This window comes from Miniopterus natalensis, chromosome 11, assembly GCF_054644295.1.
Source record: "Miniopterus natalensis isolate mMinNat1 chromosome 11, mMinNat1.hap1, whole genome shotgun sequence".
Lineage (NCBI taxonomy): Eukaryota > Metazoa > Chordata > Mammalia > Chiroptera > Miniopteridae > Miniopterus > Miniopterus natalensis.
This window is the reverse complement of record NC_142091.1, coordinates 69,788,605-69,816,046: the sequence shown is the minus strand read 5'-3', so window position 1 is coordinate 69,816,046 and position 27,442 is coordinate 69,788,605. Positions and strand designations below refer to the sequence as shown.

Genomic DNA, 27,442 nt, shown 5'->3' with positions numbered 1-27,442 from the left:
GGAGGGGAGGGGAGGGGAGGGGAGGGGAGGGGAGGGGAGGGGAGGGGAGGGGAGGGGAGGGGAGGGGTGGGGAGGGGAGGGGAGGGGAGGAAGCCAGAGGTCTGGGAAGCCAGGGAGCCTCAGCACTAACCAGCGAAGTACATCAAACAATCTTTTCTCTGCTTCCTTTAGGAAATGCTGATAATCATGACACATAAATACTGTCCTGTGCCGGGCACTCAGAGTTTTCTATGGGCTTTTTTAGTCACGTGATGCCAGTGAGTGGCTCACCTCATTTAACCTCACAAACAAACTCTGATGTAAATATTGGTATTATTCTCAGGGCACTCTTCACACTGAAAGCATTCACATTGTCACCTAGATTCAAGTTACACCCCATTTCTTCAAAATAAAAGGACAACCGAATGGGCTGAGTTGAATGACTGTGTGGTTAGCTGCCACTAATAATATTAACAATAACAATAGTAAAAATAACATTCTTGAATTATTCTATGCAAGAAGCTCTTATATGCATTTAATACGTATTAACTCGTTTAACCCACACAATGACTGTTTTAAACAGATAAAGTGCCCAGTTAGGGTTTTGCACCCCGTTTGTGAGGGCCAAGCCCACTGGTGAGAGCAAACAGAGCAGAGGCGGCCCTGGGGCTGAGCGGCCGCCTGGCCTTTAGCAGCTGCTGCTCCTCGGAGCGAGCATCGGCCTGCTGTTCGGGGCTGTCACACCGCTGGGGTCAGTCTTGGTGGAGGTGGCCATGACGACTTTCTGGCGTGCTCTACACAGAGGAACTGAATTAAGGGACAGAGGGCCAGTCACAGGCAGCAGGCCGCGGCTCAGCTGCTTCAGGAAAACCACCCTCTTGCCTCTGGGCGCCCTGTGAGGACAGTCAGAAGGGCCCCGGGAGCCACTCTGGTCCCCAGCTTCCTCACATGCCCACCGAAGGCCTTCTTGCTGTGGCGCAGCAGCTTTCAAGGCACATCTTCAGGTGGAGAGTATCTAGGCATTTTTCAAAGTGTGACAACTTTGGTACCACTATTCTTGTTGCCACCAACTGGTTTTGTGACAGTTGCAAGAACTTCTCCTTTTTAAACTTTTCGATCCTGGATTTAGCCGCTGATTACTTCCTCTTGTGACAAATATAGGTCAGTGCCTCCGACCAGGACAGGCTTTGGTCGCAGTGGGGCTTCCTCTTCTTTCACGCCCTGGCCTTGGGGTGACTCTTCTTAGGCTTGCCACCAGCATCAGCCTTCTTGGCTTCAGGCTTCTTCTCCTTAGTATCCGGTTTCTCAGCTTCTTTACCTGCCATCTTGCAAGATAGGAAAGAGACAATAATTTTCTAGGTAGAGCCTGTTTTTATTAAGATTAATGAGCAACCATGATACCAAGAGGGTGACTTTCTGAAGGTTACAGAGCTTGTTGGTGGTGGCTAATCATTGACAGTAGCCTAATCCCAAAAGATGCACTAGAGTACTGAAGAACATGTTTGTTAAAACAAATGTGTCTTTAACAGAAATTCTGGGTAGTGTAAGAAACTGAAGTGCAATTTTTCAGAAAAAGAACCATGTGCTTCTGCCAGTCTCCTCGTTTGGCCTTAGTGAGGACTTCAGGGAGGTTGACACCAATAAAGGACACTGAAGAGAGTGGTGGTCATTAGCACAGAGCCTGCTACTCTTGTGTCTTGGTGGTGGTCCCCTCAGAACTTCTGGGGTGCCCTTATTTCATGGTAAGACTAGAAATCCAGAGTGACCCTACTTTCAACCCCTCTCCCAAGGCAGTTACTTTAGAAGCGGGCAGGCTTATCCCACCTGTTACCGTCTAAGGTTCAGGTAAAGGCGTGGATCTAGTTCCTGTGCCTTCAGCATCTTCTCATTCCTGGCTGTCTGTTGATCCTTCCTCTAGCCTGAAATAGCTGCCACGATGCTCCACTTGCAGGGCCCACAGATGCTGCAGATGCTACAAACATCCTTGAGGAAGAGCCTCCCTGAGTCCTTAAAGGTGAGAGGGCGACAGGCTCAGGGAGACAAAGGGCCGCGTCTTCCTGTGATGGAAGCGGGAAGGAGAAGGAGCTTTTAAGAGCATCTGTTTTGTGGCGGGAATTCACTCAGGCTACGTCTCATTCGGTTCACATCACCTCTTTGCAAGGGAGGTGTGTCTGGGACCTCTTTGTAGGATCTTTGCTATTTCGTGTGAACAAATTAAAAATGAAGGTTGGTCCATCCATATCACAGAATGCTCTACAGTCATTAAAATTATTTGTTTATTGAAAAAGAAATATGATTAGACTATATTTATTTAATGGATAAAAACATTTCAAAATTACATGTTCCTAAAATGTTCCATTTTGTGGGATTTGTGGTGGGTGTACATGAATAGAAGGAAATCTATTAAAAGATTTTTTTTGCCTTTTTGTGAATCGAGGTATAATTGACATCTATTACATTAAATGTGTATTACATTCTATAATGGGAGAGTTCATGATCTTTATTCATAAATTTAATTGGCCTGAATGTTTTATAGTATGAATATATTTTTAAAAGAATCACTTATTAGGGCTAAAAACTCGAACTTAAAGTTGGTGTGTAGAAATGGTCATTAGAGTCCTTGCAATTATAATATTCCATAATTTCATAGAAGTAACCCTGGGGGAAACTGGGTTTTCTGTTGTGAGTACATGGAACAGAGTTGATGAGGCTGTTGTAAGGATCCTCGCCTGCGTGTCTTTACCACGCCGACACCTGGAAACCTGCTTTCGCAGCCCCTGGATGCTGACCCTCCCATTTTCTTGGAATGCTGCAGGTGTATGGGACCGTTTCCCACATGAACCAGGGAAACCCGCTCAAGCTAAAGGCCCTGGTGGACAAGTGGCCCGATTTCAACACGGTGGTTGTCCGCCCTCAGGAGCAGGTAGGCGCCCGGCGTGGAATGAACGCGCGTCTGTGTTTGTATTTGCTAAGTGCTTGTCAGGCACCTGGCGATGAACTGCAGAAATGGGGACAGTCCCCGCCCTCAAGAAGCCCACAGCCTGCAGGAGAACACAGGTAAGCCCACAGATAAGTGACCGTCTGGTGTCAAATGTGCAGCAACAGGAGAATGCGTGAGATGATGATTGCCCGGCCACTGTGCCGTCACCTCAATCTATCCAAAATAATATTGAATGACAACTGTCATTGAAAAATGAAAGTCAAAAAAAAAGTAACACAGGAGGAGCTGACTAAAACTATATATGGTACATTTTCATGCTCATTCACTGCTTTAGTTTGTTTTCAAGACAGGACCCCAAACAGCATCCTGGTCATGCTGAGGACCAAACACCCTTAGTTATTTCTTGCCTCTGGTCTGTGGGAAGGGAGGCGCCCAAGGGAAGGCTGTGCTGATTTAAGGTTATGTTGATGGCATGGACAAGAGGCTGATCTTTTGTTAAAGATATTAAAGGAACGTTTCCCGGACTAGACATCTATATTGTAATGGATCAAACCCTAACTCCATTTTTACCTCTTCTACCTTTTATAAACACCGAGCCTGGAACCACACCAACTCACCGTGCTAACTCCCAACCTCTCGTTGTGATCCTGCCTTCCACGGAGAGGCTGCAGGGTATCGGAACCAAGCATCGTCAGGAAAGTCAATAACACTGCGCATTTTTTAACGAACTATAGAAATGATCCCTGAAAGTATAGTCTTAAAACAGGGCATTTCAAAAAAAACACCATATGTAGTAGAGGTTGCAGGGAAAGGGTCAGAGATGCTTCCTCGTGGAAAGTTTACCAAAACTGCATGTAAAAGATAAATAAGACTTTTTTATAGAGGATCAGGGCCAGACTTCATCCAAAGCAGACAAAATAGCAATTGCGAGGCATAGGGTCTAAAACAACACAGTGAATTAGGGAAATTGAAGAGCAAAATGACATGGCTGGAGTTGCTGGTTACATATTGTGATAGCGTTTAACAGTTAATGAAATGAAATAGCTAAAATATCTCCAAACCAAAAATGTATACTTACATTTTAATAAATCAACTAAAAATCTAAAGTTGTTAATATTAAAATATTAAAAATATTATTACTTGTTATAACTTGTATAGCAGTGAAATTGATTAAAAAAATCACCAAATTAAATAATTTGAAAATAAAGACTGAATTATTGATAGAAACCTGAATGAGAAATGTTATTTGAGCTACTTTCAAAACTACAATTTTAAAAATAAGGTTTTCCAGCTTATGAGAGATAATTCCCATATAAGACTGAGTGAGTTGAAGACGTAGAATGTGTAGGCTGGATACACATATACTGCAAAACGATCACCGCCATAGTTGGAGGGGACACCTCCACCCTGTCACACAGTTCCCATTTCTCTTTTGTGGTGAAAATATTTCAGATTTTCTCGCTTAGCAGCTTCCAAGCCTACAGAATACAATATCACTCACTACAGTCACCATGCTGTACAGTAGATCCTCAGAACTTCTTCACCTGATAACTTTTCTCTGGTTTCATCTGGTGCGTATTCTAAGTCTGTTACCTCTGTCAATGCTGATAAAGACATGTTCACAGCCCACATGTTCTACAAAGTCTTTGGACTAGAGCAAGATCTATTCTTTTGGCCAAAGATTTTGCTTGTCAGTTTACTTTCTACTTGGGTTTTATAAAGGTTAAAACAATAACTTTTTTAAAAATGTTGCATCTTTATTTAGAAAATCACTAGTGATGTTTAGAAAGATGTGACCATTGCATCTGCCTGTTCCTAAGAATTTGCAGAGCATGGTAGATTGTGAACACTTCCCTATTCTGATTTGTTTTAAAAATTGTAAGAAGGGAACACAACGTATCTTCGGGAGTTTTTGTTGTTGTTGTCATTGGTTTGTTTTTGTGATTTTTTTTTTGATTTTTTCTTTACTGCAGCCATTGAAGCTAACACTTTTACTACCAGAGAATAAACTTGTACAAAAGATATTTTACCAAAAGTCTGAATGTCTGTCCTGTGCTTTTTGAAAGAAATGTTAAATTCCAAACGAGTCATTTTTCTTTCAAATTTTAAAGCAATAGCTGAGCTAAGAATAGTTTTGTTCAGGACATTTTTTACTATTAATTGAATAAGGAAGCCCTTGACCTCCTAATATAAATAATTCCTCAATAAAGGCAATACACCACCAACAAAAACTCACATTTTAGTATTTAAAAAGATCATAGTATATAACGGAACACTGAAAAAGGAATGGCCATCATGAAACACAAATATCGATTCTACTTTTCCCAACCCAAACAGGAGATGGCAGATGACTGCGATCACTACACCAACACCTACCAAATCTACTCCAGGGACCCCAAGAACTGTCAGGAATTCCTTAGCTCACCAGAAGTCATCGACTGGAAGCAACATTTGCAGATCCAGAGTAAGGGGACTGGGATGCGTGCCGGTTGCTGGGATCTCCCATGCCTGCACCTGGAGGGTCGCTTTCCATTTTCAGTAACACCCCTACGCCTCGTATCTCTCCACTTCAAGCCCCAGGCACTCGGCCCGCTCTCCATTCTCTCTCTCAGCTGCCACCACCTTCACAGTGAACTAGAGCCTGAAAATTGCAATGCATGGCATTTGCAAAGGAAATCACGAGTAATGTAATTTCTTACTAGCTAAGGGCTCAGATTTATCTTCCAGGGTCTGTTCGGGCTCGTGAGGATGGGAGCAGAGCTTCCCCTCTGCCTCACCTGCTTTATCCTTCTGTCATATTTACAAAGGAGAAATCCAGTGGTTGAAAATATGCTCTCTGGAGTCAAACGACCCAAGTTTGTGACCTTGTTGGGCCTATAATTAGTTATGTGATCTAGGGCAAGTAACAACCTCTCTGTGGATCCGTTTCCTTATGGATAAAAATGAAGATTATAATAGTATTCATTGAATGATTAATTGGGACCTTGACTGGGAAATGCTTAGCACCCATCATGTCTGGTTTTATCCGTTGGTTTTCAAACCATCCCAAAACAATAACTTAAAACAACCATGATTTATTAGCTCACAATTTTGTGGGACAGCAAGTTAGACAGTACTCAGCTGGGTGGCTCTTTAGCTCGTCTCTCCTAGACTCACCCATGTGCCTGCGGTCCGCTGGGTTTGTCTACGAGCTGGTGGGACTAGGCCACCGCCTCGGGCCTGGGTGTTGCTAGCCTGGGTGTTGCTTGTGCTGGCTGTTGACTGAGCTGGTGGAAGTGGATTGGGCAACGTATAAAAGCCACAGGGCTTTCCAAAGCAGAAAGAGAAGGCAAGAAAAGTAAAATAAAAAAATAAAAAGGAAGAGAGGGCAAGACTCAGTGCACCATCCCTCTTCAAGCTTCTCACTGAATTACCTTTACTATTGGCCCGCTGGCTAAGGCGAGTTTCATGGTCAAGCCCGGAATCATATCGGGGGGAAAGTCAGGACAGTGAGGGAAGAGCTCACCTCTCGAGCTCTGTAACCACCGCCCGCTGCCGGGAGGGCGCTGACTTGCTCAGTACACGTTGGTCACCACATCTACACCTCATCTCCTCTGACAGTCAGACCGTACTGGGATGTGCTCAAGAATCACAGTGTTGTCCCAATTTTAAATTTAAAAAAATGTGGGAGTGATTTAGCCATGATCCGACAGAAGCCATGTCATGACTGACCACAGGTTTTGAGGCCCCCCAGCTCCTGTCTTCGAAAGGGAACAGTGCCGTCTCACTCATTCCTTGTTTTCTCCACCTAGGCTCACAGTCCAACCTGCACGAGGTCACAGAAAATCTCGTAGCTGTTAAGCTGGGCCAGGTCAAGCGAACGCAATGCAACCTCTATATGATGTCTCAGACAGCGAAGAAACTGGTCCCTTCCCTGCTGGATGCACAGAAGTCCCCGCCCGGCGGTGGCCCGGGCCGTTCCATGTAAGTGCGGCCACAGCAGCCGGCTGCCGCTCGCGCCTCTCACTGCCGCGGGAGCCCGGGCGCTAGTTTTCGGGCTGCTGTGAAAAATCACCTCCAACGGGCGGCTTAAAACCACAGACATTTACCTCTGAAGTCAAGGCGTCGGCAAGCCGGCCTTCCCTTCCAAGCCTCTAGGAGAGAATCCTTCCCTGTCTCTTCCAGCTTCTGGGGCTCTGAGCATTCCTTGGCTTGTGGCTTCATCACTCAAGTCTCTGATTTTGTGCTCGTATGGCCTTCTCCGTGCGTGGCTGCCCTTCTGTCCATTATAAGGATTATCGTTGCATTTAAGGTTCGGGATGGTTTCACGTTGATCTCCTTAATTTATTTACATCTGCAAAGGCCCTTTTGGAAATAAGGTCACCTTTTCGGGTTCCAGATGAGAATATCTTTTGAGGGCACACACCATTCAGCACACTCTAACTCCCAACTTCTCCAGTTTTTTGTGTGGGCTCCTAATGACCCATTTTCTGCAGAGCAGCCAGAGTAATCTTATTTTTAGGACATGTCCCTCTCCTCTTAAAAGACTCTAGTGCTTCTTGCCTCACCTTGGAAGAATTCTGAACTCCTCCGCGGCCCTACAAGAGCCAGCATCCACCTACCTTTCAGACCGCATCTCTCTTGCTTGCTCCCCAACACCGCTGGTTTTCTTCCCACTGCTGATCATCCCAAGCTCAGGTCCTTTGGATCAGCTCTTCCCTCTGCCTAAAATGTCTCCCCCCACCCCCCCCATTCCTTACTCACATGACTTCTTTTGTTACTCAGGGCTTTTCAAATGACACCTCACCACAGCGTCCCGGCTGCCCCACCCACCTGAAGTCGCTTCCCTGTTATTTTCCACACATGACCCAGTTCTGGGTTCTTTATAGCACGTACGATTGTCTGGAGTTAGCCAACTTAGTTCACTCACAGACTCATTTGATGTTTGAATTCCCCCAACAGTATCGCAGCCCCTTCCCCCGCAGAGCAGCCGCTTTCTCTGCTTGTTCGATGATAGAGCCTCGCAGGGCCTGGTATACAGCAGGTGCTGCAGAAAGATGTGTTGAGTGAATTTGCTTCGCAGAACAAAAGATTTCCAATAAAGAGAATTTCAACGCATTACATATTTTCTCCCATTGATGCCTAGTGGAATACAGAACAGAATTAAAGGCTGAGGGCAGAGATTTGGCCTGAGGATGCCCAATCCCATGGCCCTCTGTGTCTTAAGATTCATGGAAAAGCTTTAGTCAGATTTCATCACACGTTACACCTAAAACATACACCTCTAATTCCATAATCCCATTGGATTTTCTTGTCCATCCCATGAGATAGACAAGGGAGAAGATATTATCCCCCCTTTCCTGCCAGAAAACAGGCTCAGATGAAGAAATGGCTGGTTCAGGTCGGGCGGAAGCTCAAGGCATAACTGGGGCTTGAGTGTCCACCTTCTAGGTCTCCACTGTGGGCTCTCCCAGGACCCCTCGGAGGCCCCTGACCCCACAGCAGAAGCCTTCAGACTCCAGTGTTCTGTGCTGGGGGCCGCCTGCACTCCACACCACGGCCCCCTCTGCACTTGAGCTTTCCCACAGCGGCCAAGGGCCCTCTGCTACCCGCATTTCACGTACAGCCTGATAGCCTGTGCCTGGGGCACTTGTTTAATTGCTTGGAAACTTTTTCCTTCTGGGTAAAATGAGTGTAGGAACACCTGCCCGATCTAGGTTGAAGGGCGATGGCCAAGGCCATATAAAACAATTGCAGCTCATTTCTGTGGGGTGTTTACTACCTGCCAGCTTCTGGTTCTGAGCACCAATAGCCATGGGCTCATGTACGCCTCACAATGATTCTAGGAGGGAGGTGTGGTTATCACCCCTATTTATTAGATGACAAAATAAAGGAAGTGAGAGATCAAGTCCAAATCACACAATCAGACCCAAATCACACAAGCAGTCAGTCGATGAACCCAGCAGCCTGGCTGCTCAGCACAAGCCCTTAAATATGTCCCTAACTGCCTCTCGGGACTCTCTGGGGAAAACAAATACAACACCTCACAATATGTATGTTATTATGGGCTGTTCTTTCCCCTTATTCCCCATAGCGACCACGAGATGTTTAAACTTTCTTCCCTGGATGTTACCCACGCGGCTCTGGTGAATAAATTCTGGCATTTCGGCGGCAACGAGAGGAGCCAGAGGTTCATCGAGCGCTGTATCCAGACCTTCCCCACCTTCTGTCTGCTGGGGCCCGAGGGGACCCCTGTGTCCTGGACCCTGATGGACCAGACTGGAGAGCTGCAGATGGCAGCCACCGTGCCTGAGTACCGAGGAAACCATCTCGTCTTTCATGTCATCTGGGCCCAGATCCAGGCCCTGGAGAAACTCGGCTTCCCCATGTACTCCCATGTGGCTAAAGCCAACCAGAGCATGCCAGGACTGGGCCCCAGAATCCAGAGTGTCCCCATGCCCTGTGACTGGAACCAGTGGCATTGTGTGCCTCTGTGAAGCAGCCCTGGCCACAAGGCCCTGCTGGGGGGACCGGTTACGTAGCAGGAGGAAATGGGGGGGATGCGGGGAAAGGGCACATTGTCATCAGCGGTCCCTGAGCTCTGGGGAAACACCGCCGCTCTCCAAAGCTCCTATCCCAGAGCCTTTCCTAAAACGCCCAGTTCGAAAATGATCGCTGTCTCCTGGAGCCCCTCCAGCATCGTGCCCACGCCTTTCTGAGGGACTCAGTTCCGTTCAGCCTACCTTCTTTCAAACAGCTTTTGCACAGCTGCTGGCCTCGGAAGGGCACTGACCTTGAAGGCAGGGCGTCCTGCTCCGGGTGACAGATGGGCCCGGCCCGTGCTGCCAGGGAAGGCCCGCGGCGGCTCCCGGGCTGAAGTGGCTGAGGAGGGCCCGGTGGTTCCCTTTTCAGCCTCAGCCTGGGGCCGTGCAGGATCGTGGCCCGTTTCACCCCGTGGAACTGCACGGCCTTGAAGGCTACCGCCTTGGCAACAACTGTGATGATTTGGTAAGTGCTTCCCAGGCCAGCTGCTAGGCATTGAGCTTACATTATCTCATTTAATCCTCACGAGTAGCTGAGGAGGCAGGTACTATTATTTCCATTTTAGAGTTGACAGAACGGAGACTTAGAGGCGGGAAGTGCTTACGTTCACGTGGCTGGGAAATCCAGGTCCCTTCGCCTCCCGCCTCATGATCACTCTACCCCCGCATCCACTTCTAGTATAATCAGAGCTAGGGGGAGGCTGTGGGAGAAATGCTGATGGAAAGAATGCATTCCAAGGTGTCCTGTTTGTTGGAAATGTGGTGAGGTGAAACAATGGCTTTTCGTTTGCATCTCCTTCAGGTTCTAGGCTTGGGAGTCTGTGACATGCCTTCCAGGCAGCACAGTGGGTGCAAGTGCGCCCCCTAAAGTCTGAATCATGGCTCTACCACTCACTTATAAACTGAGACCTTAACAAGTTGACTTGAGTTCTTGGTGCCCCAGTTTTCTTATTTTTAAAATAGGTAAATAATAGTATCTTGGTGTTGCCAACATTAAATAAAGAAAATGAACAAAAACAAGACATTTACTATTACATCTGGCCTGTGGTAAGCACTCTGTAATCATTATCGGCTATTATCGCCCTTGCCCCAAGTTAGCGGCAGAGCCAGTGCCAAATGCCAGGGCTTCAAAACCCAAGTCCAGAGCTTTTATTCGCAGGCGTGGGGCGGGTTCTGAGCTCGGCAACAGTAGGAGGAACAATTTACACCTCAGAAGCCTCCGGCTGGGTGCAAACTGCTTGTGCCTGTATTAAGTTAGGTAAGCTCAAAACAAGCGTCACGTCACAGATGATAGCGTGGAGGCTGTCCCCAGTTACAGGGGGGGAAAGTATTCGATAAACCAGAACTCTGGGTTCTGCAAGACTGGTAGTAGAAGTTTCAATATGCAGAGCTCTCTGAAAATCTTTCCAGGGTTGGCAGCCTCTCTTTAAATATTTTCATCGTTTATATTTTTTATTTTTAAATTATAGTTGCCATACTATATTATATTAGTTTCAGGTGTACAGCATAGTGATTAAACATTTATATGCTTTCCAAAGTGATCACCTGCTACGTCTAGTACCCATCTGGCACATGCTTCACATGCAATATTATTGACTCTATTCCCTGTGCTGGACATTCCATCCCTGGGAATTACTTTGTAACTGGCAGTTTGTACTTTGTGGCCCCCTTCCCTTTTACGCCCATCCTCTCACCCCTTCTCCTCCGACACCCATCAGCTTGTTCTCCGTATCTATGAGTTTGCTTCTGTTTTGTTTTGTTTTGTTAACACTATAACCAACCAAGAGGGGGCTGGAGTGAATGTTACTTTTCTTTTTTAAATAGAAATATATTTGCCACAGAACGTTGTATAAATTTTTACGTGGATCACATGTTGATTTGGTCCATTTACATATTGAAATAGGATTGCCGTTGTAGACTTAGCTAGCAGCTCGATCTCGTGACAAAATTTCTGTTTCTTTCTGTGTGGAAATGATTAAGATCTAGTCTGCTGGCAAGTCTGCTGCGAGACAGGCTAAAGGCAGGTGGATGTAATCTGCTGGAAAGCAGGACGCCCTCAGGAAAGCGTGCTCGGGGAAGCAGCCCTTGGGGAGCTGGGAAAGGGGCAATGAGGCCTTTTATCGAAGTAACATAAACTCGGCCAGGCTTGTTCTCTCCTTAGCATCCTGTTCAAAGAAGTAACTGGGCAGTAGGAAAGATTGTCTTAATGTCGGCATAAATTTGCACCATGCAGATGTAATTTAACCAATTGCTAATTATTAGCCATATAAGAATTTTTACCCCAATTTTTCATTAACGAGAAAGAACGCTGCAATGAGCGTCCATGGGATTTACAGGTTAAAGGCTGTAATAACTCAACAGGAGAGGTTACAAACAGTCTCATCTACATCCCTTTCACTTTTCTTGTGGATTTTAATAAATAATCAAAGGACGGAAGTGTTGTATGTAAAACAACAACAAAGAAACAAAGGGAGCAGAACAAAAAGCCTGCCTGGAGGGAAGGCAGCTGGGCAGGCAACACCGCGGCCTGCACTGCCCTCTGCTGGCAGCCGAGGCCAACGCGGAGAGGAGCCCTCGGGCTCCGTCCTAAGAGGGCTTTTGCTGAAGCTTCTACCTGTTTGAAGAACTTGCTAGAGTATTGGTGTGTGTTGGGGGTAACTTAATGTTTGGTATTCTTTACTTTTGGCTATATCACGACTTCATTGGTCAGAAACCCTTTAGTGTCTGTAAATTGCAGGATATTTATATACTTATACCCTCAAATGAATTGCTATATATACAGTTTGTAAATGAGGGGTGAAAAGTGTATTTGCTACCATAATCATGTGCAGTAAGAAATGTTACAAAGGGCACTTTTAATAAACCTTGTCAGGGGCACACACAAAAATAAAAATAAAAATAATAAAGCCTACTGATGACCACTAGGGAGAGCCATCGGTTATAGCGTCGCTTTGCTTTCAAGCCCGCAGAAAGTATCCTTCTGGGGTAAGAACGCAGTTAAAAGTCTGCACCATAAAGCAAGAAGGTAGGAAACCGCCCCTCCTTTGCTTTTCCCCTTTATACTTGCCCCTGTGGTTCCACCTCCACATCCCCTCAACCATGTTGCAGCTTCCGCAGGATAAACCATAACCCCGTGACTTAAAGGATTAAAAGCAATGATTTCCTCCAGGGATAGCGCTTTTCTCTCTACAGGCGATGCGCTTGATCTAATGGGGGATGGGTGGACTCTATATCACAAATTCTTCTGCCCCTTGGTGGAAAGTATTTTTTCCTATATTTCTCGTCTCGCCTAAAGAGGCCGGTTGGCCCTAGAAAAGGGAGAAAGTCCTGGAATACTCTCCAGGATGCCAGAGAACGGTGGTAAGAAGCTGGATGTCTCCTGTTTGACTTCGGCAAGGAACTGGGTGGTTTCTGCTTCCAGCTGTGGGGAGGGGAGGGGAAGGGTGTTGAGTGGGGTAATGTGTAAAAAAGCTTCATAAACGGGTAGCTTTTGAGGTATTTGGTTGTCTGTGCCAGAGAACAAGCCACCACGGAACTTAGTGGCTACGAACAATGTTTAATCCCTCACTATCCTGTTGTTTGACAAGCCCATGGGATGCTGGCCAGGAGGAAGCTCAGCTGGGCCGGATGCCTAGGGAGGCTCACTCACATTTCCTACGTAAAGATGGCATGACGGCTGGGCTAGGCCAGGACACGGTGCCTCCCTTCCCATGTGGCCTCCCCAGCAGATATCTGCTCAGCTCGGGGCTCTCAGAAGTGCAAGACGCAGGCTCCGAACTGTCACAGCTTCACATCTGCCACATGGAATTGGTTAAAGTGAGCCACGGGGCCAGGCCTGAGTCGCTGTGGGATGGGACTTCACAGGGGCAGGAATCCTCGGAGGGGTGGTTAATTGGGGACCATCCTTGGAGATTGGTTACAGCAATGGGTAAGAAAAAGGCGCTGAGCCTTGGCCAGTGTGGCTCAATGGATAGAATGTCTGCCCGCGCACCGAAGGGTCACGGGTTCCATTCCTGGTTAAGGTCATGTACCTGGGTTGCAGGTTCCATCCCTGGCCCTGGTCTGGACGTGTGCGGGAGGCAACCAGTCGATGTGTCTCTCCCACGTCAATGTTTGTCTCTCTCTCTCTCCTCCTTCCTCCCTCCCTTCCACTCTCTCTGACAATCAATGGGAAAAAAATATTAGTCAGGTGAGAATTAACAAAACCAAACCAAAAAAAAAAAAGATGCTGAGGTGTAGAAGGCTGAGAGGGAGAAAAGCCTGAATAAAAGCATGAATTTGGTAAAAATACAAGAGAACGGGCTAAAGTGTACAGTTTGAAAAGAAGAGTAAATGCACCCACTGGTTTGAAAGTGAGACAACAGCCAGAAGGCTGGGACCTGGGATGTCAGGCTTAGCAATCTGAATTCAGTTTCATTGGGTAGTTGTCCAACCTCACTGAGCCACAGAATCTCCTGGGGACTGTGGAATGCCAGCTCCCCACAAGTCATCAGTAGAACCTGTTGATGAGACAGAGAGGACACCATCTCAGCAGGGACTTGGCAGTGTCTCGGAGGGGGAAAGGCAAGGTTAGAATTTATTGAGAACTGGATGTTTGGTTTCAGACAGGTCCCTCACTGGAGGGGGGGAGGTTCTTGATTAAGATTGTGTAAAAATCACAACACAACTATCTAAGGTCGACAGCAAAGCAAGGTAGGCAAAGGGTTTCCATCACCTTAAGGCACAAACTGTCCATTGATGCTTTTGTTGAAGAGTTGATGGATATTTTGTTTAGGCAAGAATCTCCTGGAACAGTGAAGCTGTGCTAATGAAGACAATGGAATAGTAGCGTCATCTCAATGTCCAGAGTAAGCTCTGTAGAGTGTAGGTGATTTGGTTCTTAGAACTTGGTCAAAATACAGATGCTCAGAACTCATCTTCAAAAGTTCTTATTCAATGAAACCCGAGAACCTCTGTTCTTAACAGGTTTTATTAGGAATCAACTCTATAGGCTAAAGGATAGTGGGGTCCACACACCACCCCAAAATATGCTGCTTTGGTATATTGCTTATTTTGAGCTAAAGGCATCAGAAAAACAGCAAATGCAGGGAAAAGTTTTCTCTCAACTTCCCTTATCTGCCTAAAGACAGACCCTCTGAAAGGAGCTCAACTGTCATAAGTCCCCTCCCTGGGAGTTTCATCAGCCAGAGAAGATTGATTCTCAACACAGGAGAAAAGACTAGAACTCAGCACCACAACCGGATAAACTGTCACAAACAGTCATTCCTCCGATCTATTCTTCTCAGGGCCCATTCATCGTCCCTAAAAATCACTTCCTCTCCCTTATGAGGCCTACACTCCCCGCCCCCCCTCCCATGCCCTTCCATAGTAACATGGTACTTAAGGCTAAATTCTAAAGCCACCTCTCTGAGTTACTCATTTTTCCCTGGGTATCTCCCATTTTTACCTGTTATAGCTCCTGTTTTTCTCTGGTTCATCTGTCTTTTGTTACAGGAGATCTCAGTGAAAAACACAGAAGGATAGAGGGGATCTATTTTTTGTCCCCTACAAAGCAGTGAACCACTGCAGGTTTTTCATCTGCGTGTCTGCCCGGATCCCAGCTGTGCTCTGGGAGACAAGGACACCTGAGCGGGGACCCCAGCAATCATCCAAACAAGAGAGAATGGTGGTTTATACGGCGAGTTTTGGGGACATGGGTTAATTCCGTGCGTGATGCTGGGCAAGGCTTCTCTCTTTTCCTCAGCTCTTTGATGGTCCTGGGTCTTCTCCAAGCTACGTGGTGAAGAATACGTGTCTCCATGGCCAGGTAAGGCAGACCCAGGAGAATCCTTGGGGAAACACATCACGGGAAAGGCAGGGAGGCTGCAGGAAGCAGGGATTCCCGGGTGCCTTTGGAAGGAGGGGGGGCGGGAACTGGAAACTTCTTTGAGCCTACAGGTGTCTTGGCCCGTGACTCTTGGGTGCACATGGCAGGGTGGCTGTGGGGCTGCACGCAGAAGGAAGAGGGGTGATTTTGAAGTTTAACCCAGAATCCCCATCAACTTGCATTCAGAGTGAGAAAAGCCATAAGGCCCGCATCTGAAAGTTAGGGCCCGTGGGCTGCCCCTGACTTGAACTGTCAGCCCAGCAGACTAAAAGGCCCCCAGTCCTCTCAGCCCACCTGATCCCTTATAGATATAATCTTGGTTAAAAGTGCTCTTTGCTCCTCTCCTTCCCCTCACATTCACAGATGTTTACAAAAACGTTCACAGAGATTAAGTTTCTCATCCAAGGGCACAGAACTACTAAGTGCAAAGGTACCTCCCCAAACCAGCTCTGCCAAACTCCAGCTAACTCTCCCTCTCTGCTTCTTTCCTTTCTCATCACTGCGTCTTCCCTTTTCACAAGCAGCCTAATTTTTTCAGGCAGCTTGATGGCTCCTCCTTTGTCCCTATTATAAAAATAAGCGAACAGATAATGCTGCAGTTAATAACGTTGGTCCCACCAAAAGAAGTTTCTTCCTTTGTGATATTAAGATCACTTTGCATCATTCATTCATTCATTCATTTATGAATTCCCTCCCCAGTTATGCATTGAGAGACCCGGAGGGTATGAAACGAGACCCTTACATGCAGGGCCAGTATTTAGCATACCTTTAGCATTATTTAGCAATATTTAGTAACCTCCTGGAGGCCATTTGCAGCCAGTGTCAGTTCTGATTGGCTGGCCTGTGACTTGCAGGGTATTAAATGTTCGTGCCGTTTCCCTGCCTATGGGCCAGGGTAACTGTGTGTGTGTCCACTAAGGGTTTTCGGTTGGAATGTGCACAGCCTGAGGGTGGGATGTGGTCTGAGCCTGGGAGAGTCAAGAGGCAGGGACTCAGATCCGGTCCTGCTACCATCTGTCTTTGTGCGACCTTGTGCACATCACCTTCTATGTAAATCAGCTTCTCAGAGGGTAAAAAAGTGTCCATGGCCTGCTACCATTTTTGTAAAAGAAAATAGTTCCTCTGAGCCTGGGTGCACTCACGGAAGCAGGTCGCCAAGGTATGCACAGAGGCTGTCTCTGGGAGTCGACCTGGGGGAGAAAGGTCTTTCCACTTTATCTAACCCTCTTTTCATTTCCATAACAAGCATTTGCTGTAATTTTTTTAAGTTAACAACTTGAAAAGTCTTACTGGTTCCTGTTTTGCAGGAAGTCACACTTCTCTGAGGTCACATGAGGCCTTGGCACCTGACTCAAGGCTGCCCTGCCTGTGTGTTCCTTACGCTGCCTCGGAACAATTGGGGGATGTGAGCCTGGGCACATCCTACTCCCGGGCCTCAGCAAATGCTACCCAGGGCTGGTAGCCAAACATCCTCCCAGAGTTTTCCTTGCCCTCGCCCTGCTGGCATCTGACCTCAGTCAACAAGTGCTCAGCCACCGCTCGGTCCAAGCATATTTATCTTCCCTTGTGTCCACTGCTATAAAACGCCCACAAACCTGCCCTGCCACACCTGATGGATTTCCAGCCTCCTTTGAATTTATAATGACATAGGAAGTGTTTGTTCCTAAGGCACAAGCCTAGCAACTGAGCAGGATGTAGGAAAACAGAATGCATACTTGTCTGTGTCCTAGGAAGATACACCAAGAGGGGGGAGATAAGCTTTACTGCTTTCCCAGAAAACAGTCTTCTTTCTAGCAAATCATCCATCCCAAATTGCCTTATGATAAATAAATCACACTTTATACTAAAAGACTGTAAAAATAGAGATTGGGACCCTGGTGGTAGGAAGAGCACAAAGCTTTGGATTCAGACGGGCCTGGGTGCAAATCCAGGCCTCGGACAAGTCACCCCACTCTGCTGCATGAGCATCCTAGTTGGTGCCAGGCGCCCTCCTGGGCATTTTGCATCCAACAGCTCAGGCCTGGACAGGTCTGTATTGTTCTCATCTCGTAACAGGAGAGGGAAGCGGGACTCGGGAGAAGGCCACACAAGTGAGAGGACTCAGCTGGCGAAATGAGAGCGCCCAGGCTCCTACTCAGATCTCCAGAGGTCAAGGCCAGCCCCTGCTTTTCCGGAGGGCGCCACCCCTCCCTCATGCATGCTGGGTACAAAAGACTTCTGCTCGGAGCTCACTGCTGCACCAGGTCTAACCCAGGCCTATACCGCTGGGTTAAGTGAGCCCAGGTGCCCTTTCCAGTAGCCTCCTCTGACTGCAAAGACCCCAGGAGGGACAGAAATCAAGGCCCTGGCCCTGACCCGGAAGGAGAGGCACCCGGCTCAGATCAGTGGGTGGAAACTGTTCTCTGGCTCAGATGAACCTGGAGTCAAGTGCCAGCTCCATCGTGTACCTGACTTTGACCCTGGGCACTTCACCTGACTCTCTGGGCCTCAGTTTCCTGATGTGCGGTAGGAGGCTGCTGAGAGGTTAAAATAAGATTAGAAAGCACCCAGCCGGTGGTCTCCTTTTGAGCAGCTGCTAATCTCGGGGGCAGGGGGCCGCTAGAGGGCTCCAAATGGATGGAAAGGGAGGAGGAAAACCTTGGGCCCGGGTCTGTGTGTGGGGTATGCGAAGGCCCACTTCGGAAGCTCTGTTCTGCCCACACCCAGGGCTCTGGAACATTGGCACGGTCACCCCTCCTGGCTTAGAGTTGCCCAGATCCTGGCCCAGTCCGGGAAGGGGCTCCCTTCTGACAATCTGCTGGTATTCCAGGAAATCAGCCCTGGAGTGGATGTGGCCTGTGGCTTCCCAGCCTCCGTGCCCACAGGCTGGTTGGCCGCCGGCGAGAGGCCCCGGCTGTGTCCCTAGGCCACTTCCTTGCCCAACCTGTGCCTGACCAAACAGCAGCATCAGCACCCTACCTACATCTGGGGCCAGGGGCCGGCGATGACTAAATATCAGGCGTTCAATAGATAAGGTTTGATTTTCTTCATATAGATGAATCCTCAGGCCCCTCGGGTGGCAGGGAGCTCTTCTCCAGCCTAGTTCATCTCTCACACACCCCCAGCCCAAAGCCTGGAATCTGCTGGGTTGCACCCCCTCGGGGCTTCCCATAAGGATGCGCTAGGCATTCCTACCTGGAGACTTTGCGGAGAGGCGCCTGGGGGAGGGACTGCTCCATGGGGAGGGGCCTGAGTCGGACTGAGTCACTGTCCGGGGGCTGCGCCTATTTCAGCTCCCAGGCCAGGCCCTCCCCTGCCAGACTCCCCACCATGGAGGCGCTGAGGGGCGGCGGGCTGCCAGGGCGACGCTGTGCCCCAGCCGCGGGCCTGCGCCTGGCGGCCCTGCTGGCCCTGCTCTGCGCGGGGCGCGGCAGCCCCGGGGCCCCGGGGGCGCGGGGCACCCAGGGCTGCGCGCGGGCCCCGCTGCTGGGAGCGCTGCCCGGGGCGGCTAGGACAACCTGCGCAACCTGGAGCGGGGGCTGGTGCTCAGGCGCAGCTACTCCCAGTGCCGCCCGACCGCGGACGGCGAGCACCTGGTGCCGCACCGGGCGCACGCGGTGCCGCTGCGGGAGAGCGTGGTGGACACCCGCGCCCAGCTCATCGACGACTGGCTCGGCTACACCGACGCCCGGGCGGCCTCCATCAACGCCGAGCTCTCCTTCCTCCCGGTCCTGAACGGCAAGTTCTCCACCGACTTCCAGAAGGTCAAGAAGTACAGCCTGGAGCACGAGACGGCCACGCCAGGGTGCAGGTGCGCCACAGCCCGTACTCGGCGCGGGCGCAGGAGGCCGCCGGCTTCCAGCCCGCCTTCCTGCGGGACCCGCTGACCCTCAGCGGCCACCTGGCGAGCAGCCAGACGCGCGAGGCCGAGCGCCTGGCGGAGACGCTGGTGCTCAGGTGCGGCACGCGCGTCCTGGCGCACGCGGTGGCCGGGGCCACGCTGCTGCCCGAGGACCGGGCGAAGCGCGAGCGGGTGAGCCGCAAGGCCGGGCAGAGGGGCAGCGTCACCCTGGCCGCCTCCGCCCTGTTTTTCCACAAGGTCAGCGTCGGGGCCGTGGCCTCCTGGCAGGAGAAGAGCCGGCTCATCCAGGTCTACCTGCAGAACACGGCGGCCTCCAAGACGCGCGGCCACGGCGGGGCGCCCTTCCACCCGGGCACCACCCTGCAGAAGTGGCGGGAGGGCATCGGCGGCCGGCCGGCGGCCATCAGCAGGTCGGGCGTGCCCCTGCCCGCGCCGCCCGCCGCCACCACGCGCCGAACGCGCACCCGGCTGCCCGCGCGCGGGGCGCCCGCCTTCAGCCCGCAGGCCCACGTGGACCGCGGCGCGGGCGCGGGCGGCCGCCGCGCCGACTTCAGCTCCGGCGGCGTCTTCCAGGAGCGCGAGCCGCTGTCGGGCGAGGACGCGGGCGCGCTCCGCCGGGCCGCCCGCCCGCGCAACCCGCCCACGGCGCCGCGTCCTGCCGCCGGCCACGCGGCCCGCGCCTGCGCAGCCGGCTGAAGGCGTGGAGCCGGAGCGCCCCGCGTGCCGGCCGCAGTGCCCGCGCTGCTCGCCGCTCCTCGCCCGCTGCCGGCCCGCGTGCGCCCGCCCCGGCCGCCCGGCCCCGCCGGCTTCCTCTTCGGAGGCCTCGACGGCCCGACCGCCCCAGCCTGCTCACCCGGGCCCGCACCTGCCCCCCCACTTCTACCCCCGACTCTCTTCGGGGACCTCAGGGTGCGCGTCAGCGGGGACCCGGAGCGGGGGGCGGCGCACGCCGTGCCCTTTGGGGGCTTCTTCAGCTGCCAGGCGGGCAGCCCCTTGGCCGGCCTCACGGAGGGCCAGGGCCCCGGGCTCCTGCAGGAGGGGTTCTACCAGGGCACCCCAGGAAGTGCCCGGCCGGGTCCAGCCAGCGCCAGGCCTACATCAGCGACGGCTGCCAAATCCTCTGCCGCCCCGGGCCGGGGCCCTCGTGGACCCGGAGCGCGCGGCTCTGCGGCCGCCCCGCCCCGCCCCGCCCCGCCCCGCCCGGCAGCAGCAGCTCCCCCGCGGCTCCTCGTCCTGACGGACTCCAGCGGGGAGCGGGTCGGCGAGGCCCACCTCAGCGGCCCGCCCTGCCCGCCGACCTCAGCAGCCCGGCTGCTGGGGCCCGGCGCCGAGGCCGTCGCGGCGCTGCCCTGGGCTCCACAGTGGCTCCGCTGGCTGTTGCTCTGGGGGTCGCCTATGGCTTCAGACATTGCAAGAAAGGGGGCTACAGGAAAATGCAGGGGAGCATCCTGAGCCAGGAGCAGAGCGCCTCCGGGGCCACTGAAACCTCTGCAGAACCCAGCTCTGTCTGAATGGGCAGGCAACCAACCAAACAGGACTGCGCCTGGCTGCCAGTTAAAGCCTCAGCCCATCCTGTTCCTTCCGCCGCCTAAATGGTAAGATACTATGGCATCGGCCCGCTTTCTGAAGCACCAGCGTAGGACTGAACCGTGCCCCCCTCAAGCCCCCCTCCACGTCGCCGGCACAGGCTCAGTCCTGCGAGAACCCCTTCCCCGGGTACCCCCTGCGAGGAGCCCGCCGTTCCCCACGGTGAGTTTCGGGGTTCTGCTGCCTCCCTTGTTGCAAGGAGCCAATAAACTTGCCTTTGTTCAAATACAGATGTCTTCCTGGTGGTCTCTGGCAGGGGGGATCAACAGGGAAGACAGAACATGTAAGAGATACGATGTAGTTTTGAAGACAGAATTTTTTGGTAATTGTTATAAAATTTATTTTATCAGTCTGTTTTCCCAGAATCATTGCATTGGACCCCAAAAGTTCTCTCTTGGGCTGGATCTAAGTCAGAGAGGTTTTTTTGGTGGTGGTTGTTTTTTCAAATAGGGTCTGACTTACTTGTGGATCATGAGATGACAAAGAAAATATGGTGCATTGCATAAAATAAGTCTAAGAATTATTTTGTGAATTTTTGTTTTAGTGATACATTAAGTTGATCGTATAAAAACTGCCCAGAATCTAATAATTTTTGACTTACACAAAAAATGGCAGCTTTCTAGGGTTTAAACTAATATATATGGATCAATACACTGGGTCACAATGTAAAATATATTTCAAACTGTGATCAGTTAAAACATTTAAAAGCCACTGGATGTTTCCAACAGATGTTCCATGAAGCTTAGCTTTGGAAAATGTATGTGAGTCCCCACCCCTCTATGCCACCCCTAGCAGTTCCTATGGAAGAGACTCCCTCAGCTCAAGTTCGTCACAGCACATTGCCATTCTCTAGCCCAAGACAGCAGTTTCTTAGGGACAAGGCTGAGATTTCTTGGAACACAGACTTCATCCCAGTTTAACTTCGGAGTGCGGGTCTCTGGTTGTCACAAGAACCTGGTGTCCCAGTAAACCCTGACCTCGGAAGCCAGGGCATGCAGGGCTGACCCTGGGAAGATAACCTGCAGCCGGGTCCGGACCGCTGCTCCCATGAAAGCCAAACCCGCAGGACAGGTGCCAGCAGCTGGGGAGACGGGAGGCTTTTCTTGTCCTCAAAACCCCTCTCCCCCTCTCACTGCAGGCAGAGGGAGAGCAGAACAAAGAAACCTGGGGAAGGGGGTGTGGGTAGGGGGTGCAGGGAGTTCTGGGGATTTGCAGCCCTGGATTTGAGTCCCTGCGGGGGTCTTGGGTCTTGATGAATGTGTTCACTGCTGGTCCCCGGGACGGGATGGCCAGCACCCTGGAACCGGCCAGGCGGTGGCTGGGCATGCAGCATCCTGGTGTTTCTGAGGCCTAATCGATCGGCCTCCGCATTCCTGGTGGCCAGGAGTGTACGTTCAGGGCTGGGCTAAAAGTCTTTTTGTTCTTGCCTGGTCAACTGAGAATTGCAACAAAATCTTAGCCAGAGCACAAAGTAAAACATAGACAGGTAATTAATCAATTATACAATCTGTTGATACATGGGCGGGAAAGGAAAGAGAAAGGAAGAGAAATTTAAAACTCGTATTTTTATTCTACCCTTGTACCCCTATCAGGACGCTGTCCAAATGAGCCCCTTGTTGGGTGGGTTTTTAGACCCAGCTTCAAAGGCACATGGAGAGACCTTAGGTACTGGTAGTTTTCAGGAAATGTGGCCCCACGGTGTTGACAAGACCCCATCTCCCTGACTGGGTGACCTAAGTGAGTCATTTTACTTCTTGGGGTTTCAACTACTTTGGCTACAAACTGGAATATGTCAGGATACTGATGAGATAGCATTGGGGTGAACTCTGAGTCCTAAGTAAAAGAGGCAATTGAAATCCAGATAACGCCGGGACTACTGAGATGGCTGTCCCTGCTGGTCCGGTGTGGGCACATTAGAGCTGACAGTCTGCTGAGGACTTCTGGACTGGTGGCGCTCCTCAGCCTGCGCCAGACACATGGTCACTGCCGTTCACAGAGATGTCCTCTATGTGAAAATACCGCTATAAAAACATCTCACTTCATCTTCCCAAACCTTCAGGCTGTGGATGAAAAGACTGAAGCTCAGAGAGGTTATGTGATTTTCTCAAAGTCACACGACTCACATATTAAGAAGGAGAGTGGCTCATACCTACTGATTATTTAGAATTTGCCCTTTGCGAAGATGATTTCATTGAAGTCTTCGGAAAACAATTTTAGTTAGGAACTGGGAATAGGCCTATTTTACCAGAGAGGAAACAAAGGCTCAGAGAATTAAGTAACTTTCCCAGGAGCCTAAAGCTGAGCATAGCAGCAAAGCTAGGGGCTTGGTCTGGGTCAAAATATTGGCCTCTGGTAATTCCACTTGCCTATGTTTGGTTCTCTATAAAATGGAGCTGGCACGTTAAATTCCTAGGTTACTCGAGAAGATTAAATGAGTTAATGGATGCAAAGCACTTTGGAACCGCCTGACCTTCCTAGATTTGAAATGTATCACGCTAACACCAGGGGTCTGATTTGTCACTGCAGTAAGAGTAGGACCCCAGAGTCAAATCAGACAGACCTGGCTGCAGCCCCAGCATAGCTGCTCACTAGCCCTGTGACCACCGGCAGACTGTCTCACTTTTCTGAGAACTGATCTCATCTCCAAAATGAGAATAATCCTGTGACCATTGTTACAAGGATTGAAGGAGATGATGGAAGGAAATCCTTTAATACAGTGCCTGGCACGTCACCTCGAGCTGTCACGATGTGCAGGTAATTCTGCCGAGGACGTGTGGATGTGAGCAACGGCAGAGCGCTGGGCACACAACGGAATGTGGGCAGGGCTCCTGGTTTAGTGGGTCAGACGCCCACACAATATAAATTACGCTTGTGAAAATGTCACAGAGCATCAAACAAAACAAGATGAGGGACATAAATGCTAACTGGGCTTCTGGGATGAGACAGGACTCCTCTCAGCCAGACACATTGTCAGATCTGTTCAGTCCTGGCCTGGGAGGATCCTTTCAACAGCAGCTGAGGGCCCCCCTCTGATGGTCTCGGTTCACCTCCTGGAATAAGCCTCCCAGGCTGCAAACGCTGAGCTCCCCCACCCAAAGCAGTGAGGTGACAATTGGGGCCTAACGAAGGCTTTGATATGGGATAAAAATAAAAGGGGACAGAATGGACCGCCCTAAAGTCCAAATCTGAATTCCTGTTGAGACCCAAGGAGGCGCTATTAATAATTAGACAGGACATGTTAACCCGAACGTGTCATTCCACTTTTGTTTGCCTTAGAGCTGACCCACCTTGGCCCCCTGATCTCCCCTAGCCTCTGGCTATGACACACCCACTGGGCCGTGCACACTGGTCCCCATGTCCTGTCAATCCCCGGCTGTGCCTTAGCCTGCTGAACTCTTACTCACCAGTCTAGACTGGGTCTCATGTCCCCTCCCCCAAGAATGCCTTTTCAATCACCCCCTCTCCCCTGACAATCACACGTCTCGGTCGCCAGGACGAAGGCCTGTCTTACTCCTCAGCAGCATGTGGCGAGGAGGGTGTCGCCGTGCGTGAGTTCTTTACCCAGCTTGACGTTGAGCTCTCTGTATGGGGGGGGGGGGGGGGGCTCAGCACAGGTACTTCCAGAGCTCAGCATCAGGCAGAGCACCCGGCACGTGCTCTGCGACAGGTCCTGTGCGGTCCCAGGTGATGACACCCAGCTATCAAGTCCTTTTAGGTCACCCGCCCCTCTTAGATTCTTAGATGTATTATTATTTCTTTAATAAATCAGTTTTAAGCCCTAATTTGCCCATCAGAAGAGCTTGAGTAATGCAAAGATGGATAAAACGTAGTTTTCATTGTCTCAAAATATTCTAGGCAAGTAGACAGATAAAAATAAAAGGGGTGGGACGGGGAGGTGGCAGCATCCGCAGGCGTCCAGGAGCACATTCCTTTCAGAACTGAGAGGAACAGGGTGGAGAGGCTGCTGAAATTTCATCCCAGCTGGACGGCTGTCAGGATCCTTGCTTGTGACATGGCACAGTGTCTTCTCCTGGAGCAGGCTTCTCTCAGACACCGGGTTGTTGCTATGTTATGGATGCTGGAAGTGACATAAGTGAAGCAAACAGACGTTTCTCCTTATTTTGACTTCTAGAAAGCTTACACATTTTGGCCCCTTCTACATTTTTGTTGCTAAACTCAATCTTAGTTCCAACTTTTCTGCCTTTATATTCCCTCCGATTAAGTCATTTTCCAAATTTTGTTGCATGTATTTACACAAAAGCCCGTCGATTATTTTTTTTAATAAAGAGAAATGAATACAGAGCTGAGCAGTTGTGGACAGTCCCCCCCTGAGCCCCACCTTATCTCGGCCACCGTCTCACGCCTCCGGTGAGATGGGGTAGGGTCTGCCTCCCTTACGACTTCATCCGAATCTAGAAGAACTCAGAGCTGCCAAGCCTAAGGGCCACGTGAGTGTGGGAGTGCACGGGGGGGGGGCTGGGTGCCTGCCCTTGCAAAGGAAGCTTCAGGGGACACAGCCACGCGCCCTGGTTCCCGTGCTGTCCGTATCCGCCCCCCGCTGCAGGGACAGGGTCTGCCGCACAGATCTTGTGGCACATGTGCCTAGAGAGATTCACTACCTGGCCCTTTAAGAAATAGCTAGTTAACCTTTCTTATCAAGCGCAGTCTGTCCAACAGAAGCCAAGGGGTAGTCATCCTTTCAACACTATGGTAACCCAGTGGGGCCTGAGACTGCCAGACAGAGCCTCCCTACCATGGTCCAGGTCCCTCCAGCCTCGAGCAGTTTGCTCCCAGAACCCAGATCCCCTCCAGTTTACCCCAGTGTGCCACCTTGTTCATTTCTGTGAAAAAAGGTTTGGAAGCATTGGTCTCACGAGGTAATCATCCTTCCAGGACATCCCACCTTCCGCTCCCTTTACCACTGTCCCTGCCTGCCTCCCTCCTCCATTCGGGGTACATTCGCTGAGCATCTGTCTGCACAGACCCTGCCTCCAAGGGGCCCACATGCCAGCAGGAGACAGCCACACACACAGTCACTATGCACTGTGCTAAGCCATACAATCGCGACGGAAAGAAAAAGTCTGGCTGCTACACCCCAAATACCTCCATTTGAATACCAGTTCTGCCAGTTATCAGCTCTGCAATGCTGCTGGGTGAGTCATTTAACCTTTCTGAGCGTTAGTTCTCTGGTCGGGTAAGTGGAAATGATAATCGCATCAAGTGCGACGGGTGTCGCGAGGACTGAGCGAGCTGCAGAGCATCTGGTTCAGTATCAGAACTGAAGTCATCACTGTCGTCAGTGGCGGCAGCAACAGCAGCCCGAGTGGAAGCAACAGCGATAGGAGGGGGTGTGTAAGGAACAGTCACAGCAAAGAGGGGGGGCAGCCATGCAGGTGTATTGATCAGGGATGTTTTCACAAAGGTGGAATATGATCTGAACCTTGAAGCAGGACAGGAGTTATTCATGTGGAGAGGGAGGTCCAGGAAAAATCAAATGAAACCCTTTGGGGGAGACACAAATTTGCCCAAGATGAGAGATGGAGAGCGGGGTGGCTTTCTGATATGCATTAGGTCTGCTAAAGCTCTGGTGACCATCGGAATAAGAGGGGGCTCCGCACTTAGATTTGGACAAGGGGACCCCTTGCAGTTCCCTTTAGGACTAAGGCAGAAGAACTGACCTGACCCCTGGTGACTTTTCCTTGCCTTTCCTTTCCTTCTTCTCAGGGTCTCTTTTATGCTGACTTTAAGGTCACTGATCTAAAATCTTGAATGCTCCCTCATTGCCCATGGAATGAATCTAAAGTCCTTCACATGGTCATGGTCATGGTCATGGCCCTTACAGTTGAGCCCCAGTCTTCCTATGGAACTTAATTCCCAGCCTCTCACCTCCCACTCCTTCCTCCATGCTTTCTGTGCCCCACATTCAACTCAACATATTTAAAACCAGACTTGCAACTGCCTACGCTTCCCCCAATACCTGCTCCCCCTTTAGTATTTCTTGCCTAAGTCATTCACTATCCTCCTAGCTTGGAGGGGGTGTCTTTTGGTTTCTTTCCCTTTTCTAAAACTCACTATCCCCTCCCCAGCCTCCAGGCCAAATCCTCTGCCGTGCTTTTCCATCCCCGCGGTCACTTTTAATTCACTTCTCCATCATCTGGATGTTTTGCTTCTGATCTCGCCTCCATAAGCTCATCTGCACATCGTGGCTTGAGTGCTCACTTTAAAAATGTAAAAACCCTATCGTGTCCTTTGACTGGTTAAAAATTCCCAGTGGTTTCTCCTTGCAGTGTCGATACCCTTAAGCCAGAGACCATAATGACAACTCCTGCAGGAACACAAAGTTGGGTTTATGGCCTGTTGCAGCGAAGGAGATGTTGGGCACCCCAATAAGGAAGTATTAGGAGGGATTTGTTGTAGGGCTTGGACTTGGTTCAATTAGTTTTGGGAAGATCCCATGCAGCCCAGGTTAGCTCTGGATTGTTGCTGTCAGAGGCAGGGGCAGGGCTGTGACTGGGCATCTTCACCATTTTTATCTAGGAGGAGAGGCTCTTGGTTATCCACGTGGAAATACTAACCACGCGTTGACTTCTGTCAGTGTGGGTTATAAACTGTTGTTGGTGCTCCCTTTTAACAGAGAGAGAAAACGGAATTTAATTTTATATCAGTGTACTTTCGAGATTAAAATAAAGGTAACATAAATAAGTCCA

At 50.3% G+C, this 27,442-nt stretch overlaps 2 protein-coding genes and 1 pseudogene across 2 annotated transcripts; 2 read left to right on the top strand and 1 right to left on the bottom strand.

Moving 5' to 3' along the window:
* Window positions 1-575: 575 nt before the first annotated feature.
* LOC107527597 (large ribosomal subunit protein eL6 pseudogene) lies at window positions 576-1,304 on the bottom strand (annotated as a pseudogene).
* A 611-nt stretch (window positions 1,305-1,915) lies between these two features.
* Window positions 1,916-9,396, top strand: LOC148092067 (glycine N-phenylacetyltransferase-like). The gene is made up of 5 exons (XM_087822381.1): window positions 1,916-1,993; window positions 2,795-2,902; window positions 5,258-5,384; window positions 6,712-6,883; window positions 8,994-9,396. Exons 1-5 carry the CDS (start codon window positions 1,916-1,918, stop codon window positions 9,394-9,396), a joined length of 888 nt encoding a protein of 295 aa, XP_087678507.1.
* A 5,843-nt stretch (window positions 9,397-15,239) lies between these two features.
* Window positions 15,240-19,844, top strand: LOC148092066 (macrophage-expressed gene 1 protein-like). Its single transcript, XM_087822291.1, has 3 exons — window positions 15,240-15,247; window positions 18,837-19,097; window positions 19,181-19,844. Exons 1-3 carry the CDS (start codon window positions 15,240-15,242, stop codon window positions 19,842-19,844), a joined length of 933 nt encoding a protein of 310 aa, XP_087678417.1.
* Window positions 19,845-27,442: the final 7,598 nt, after the last annotated feature.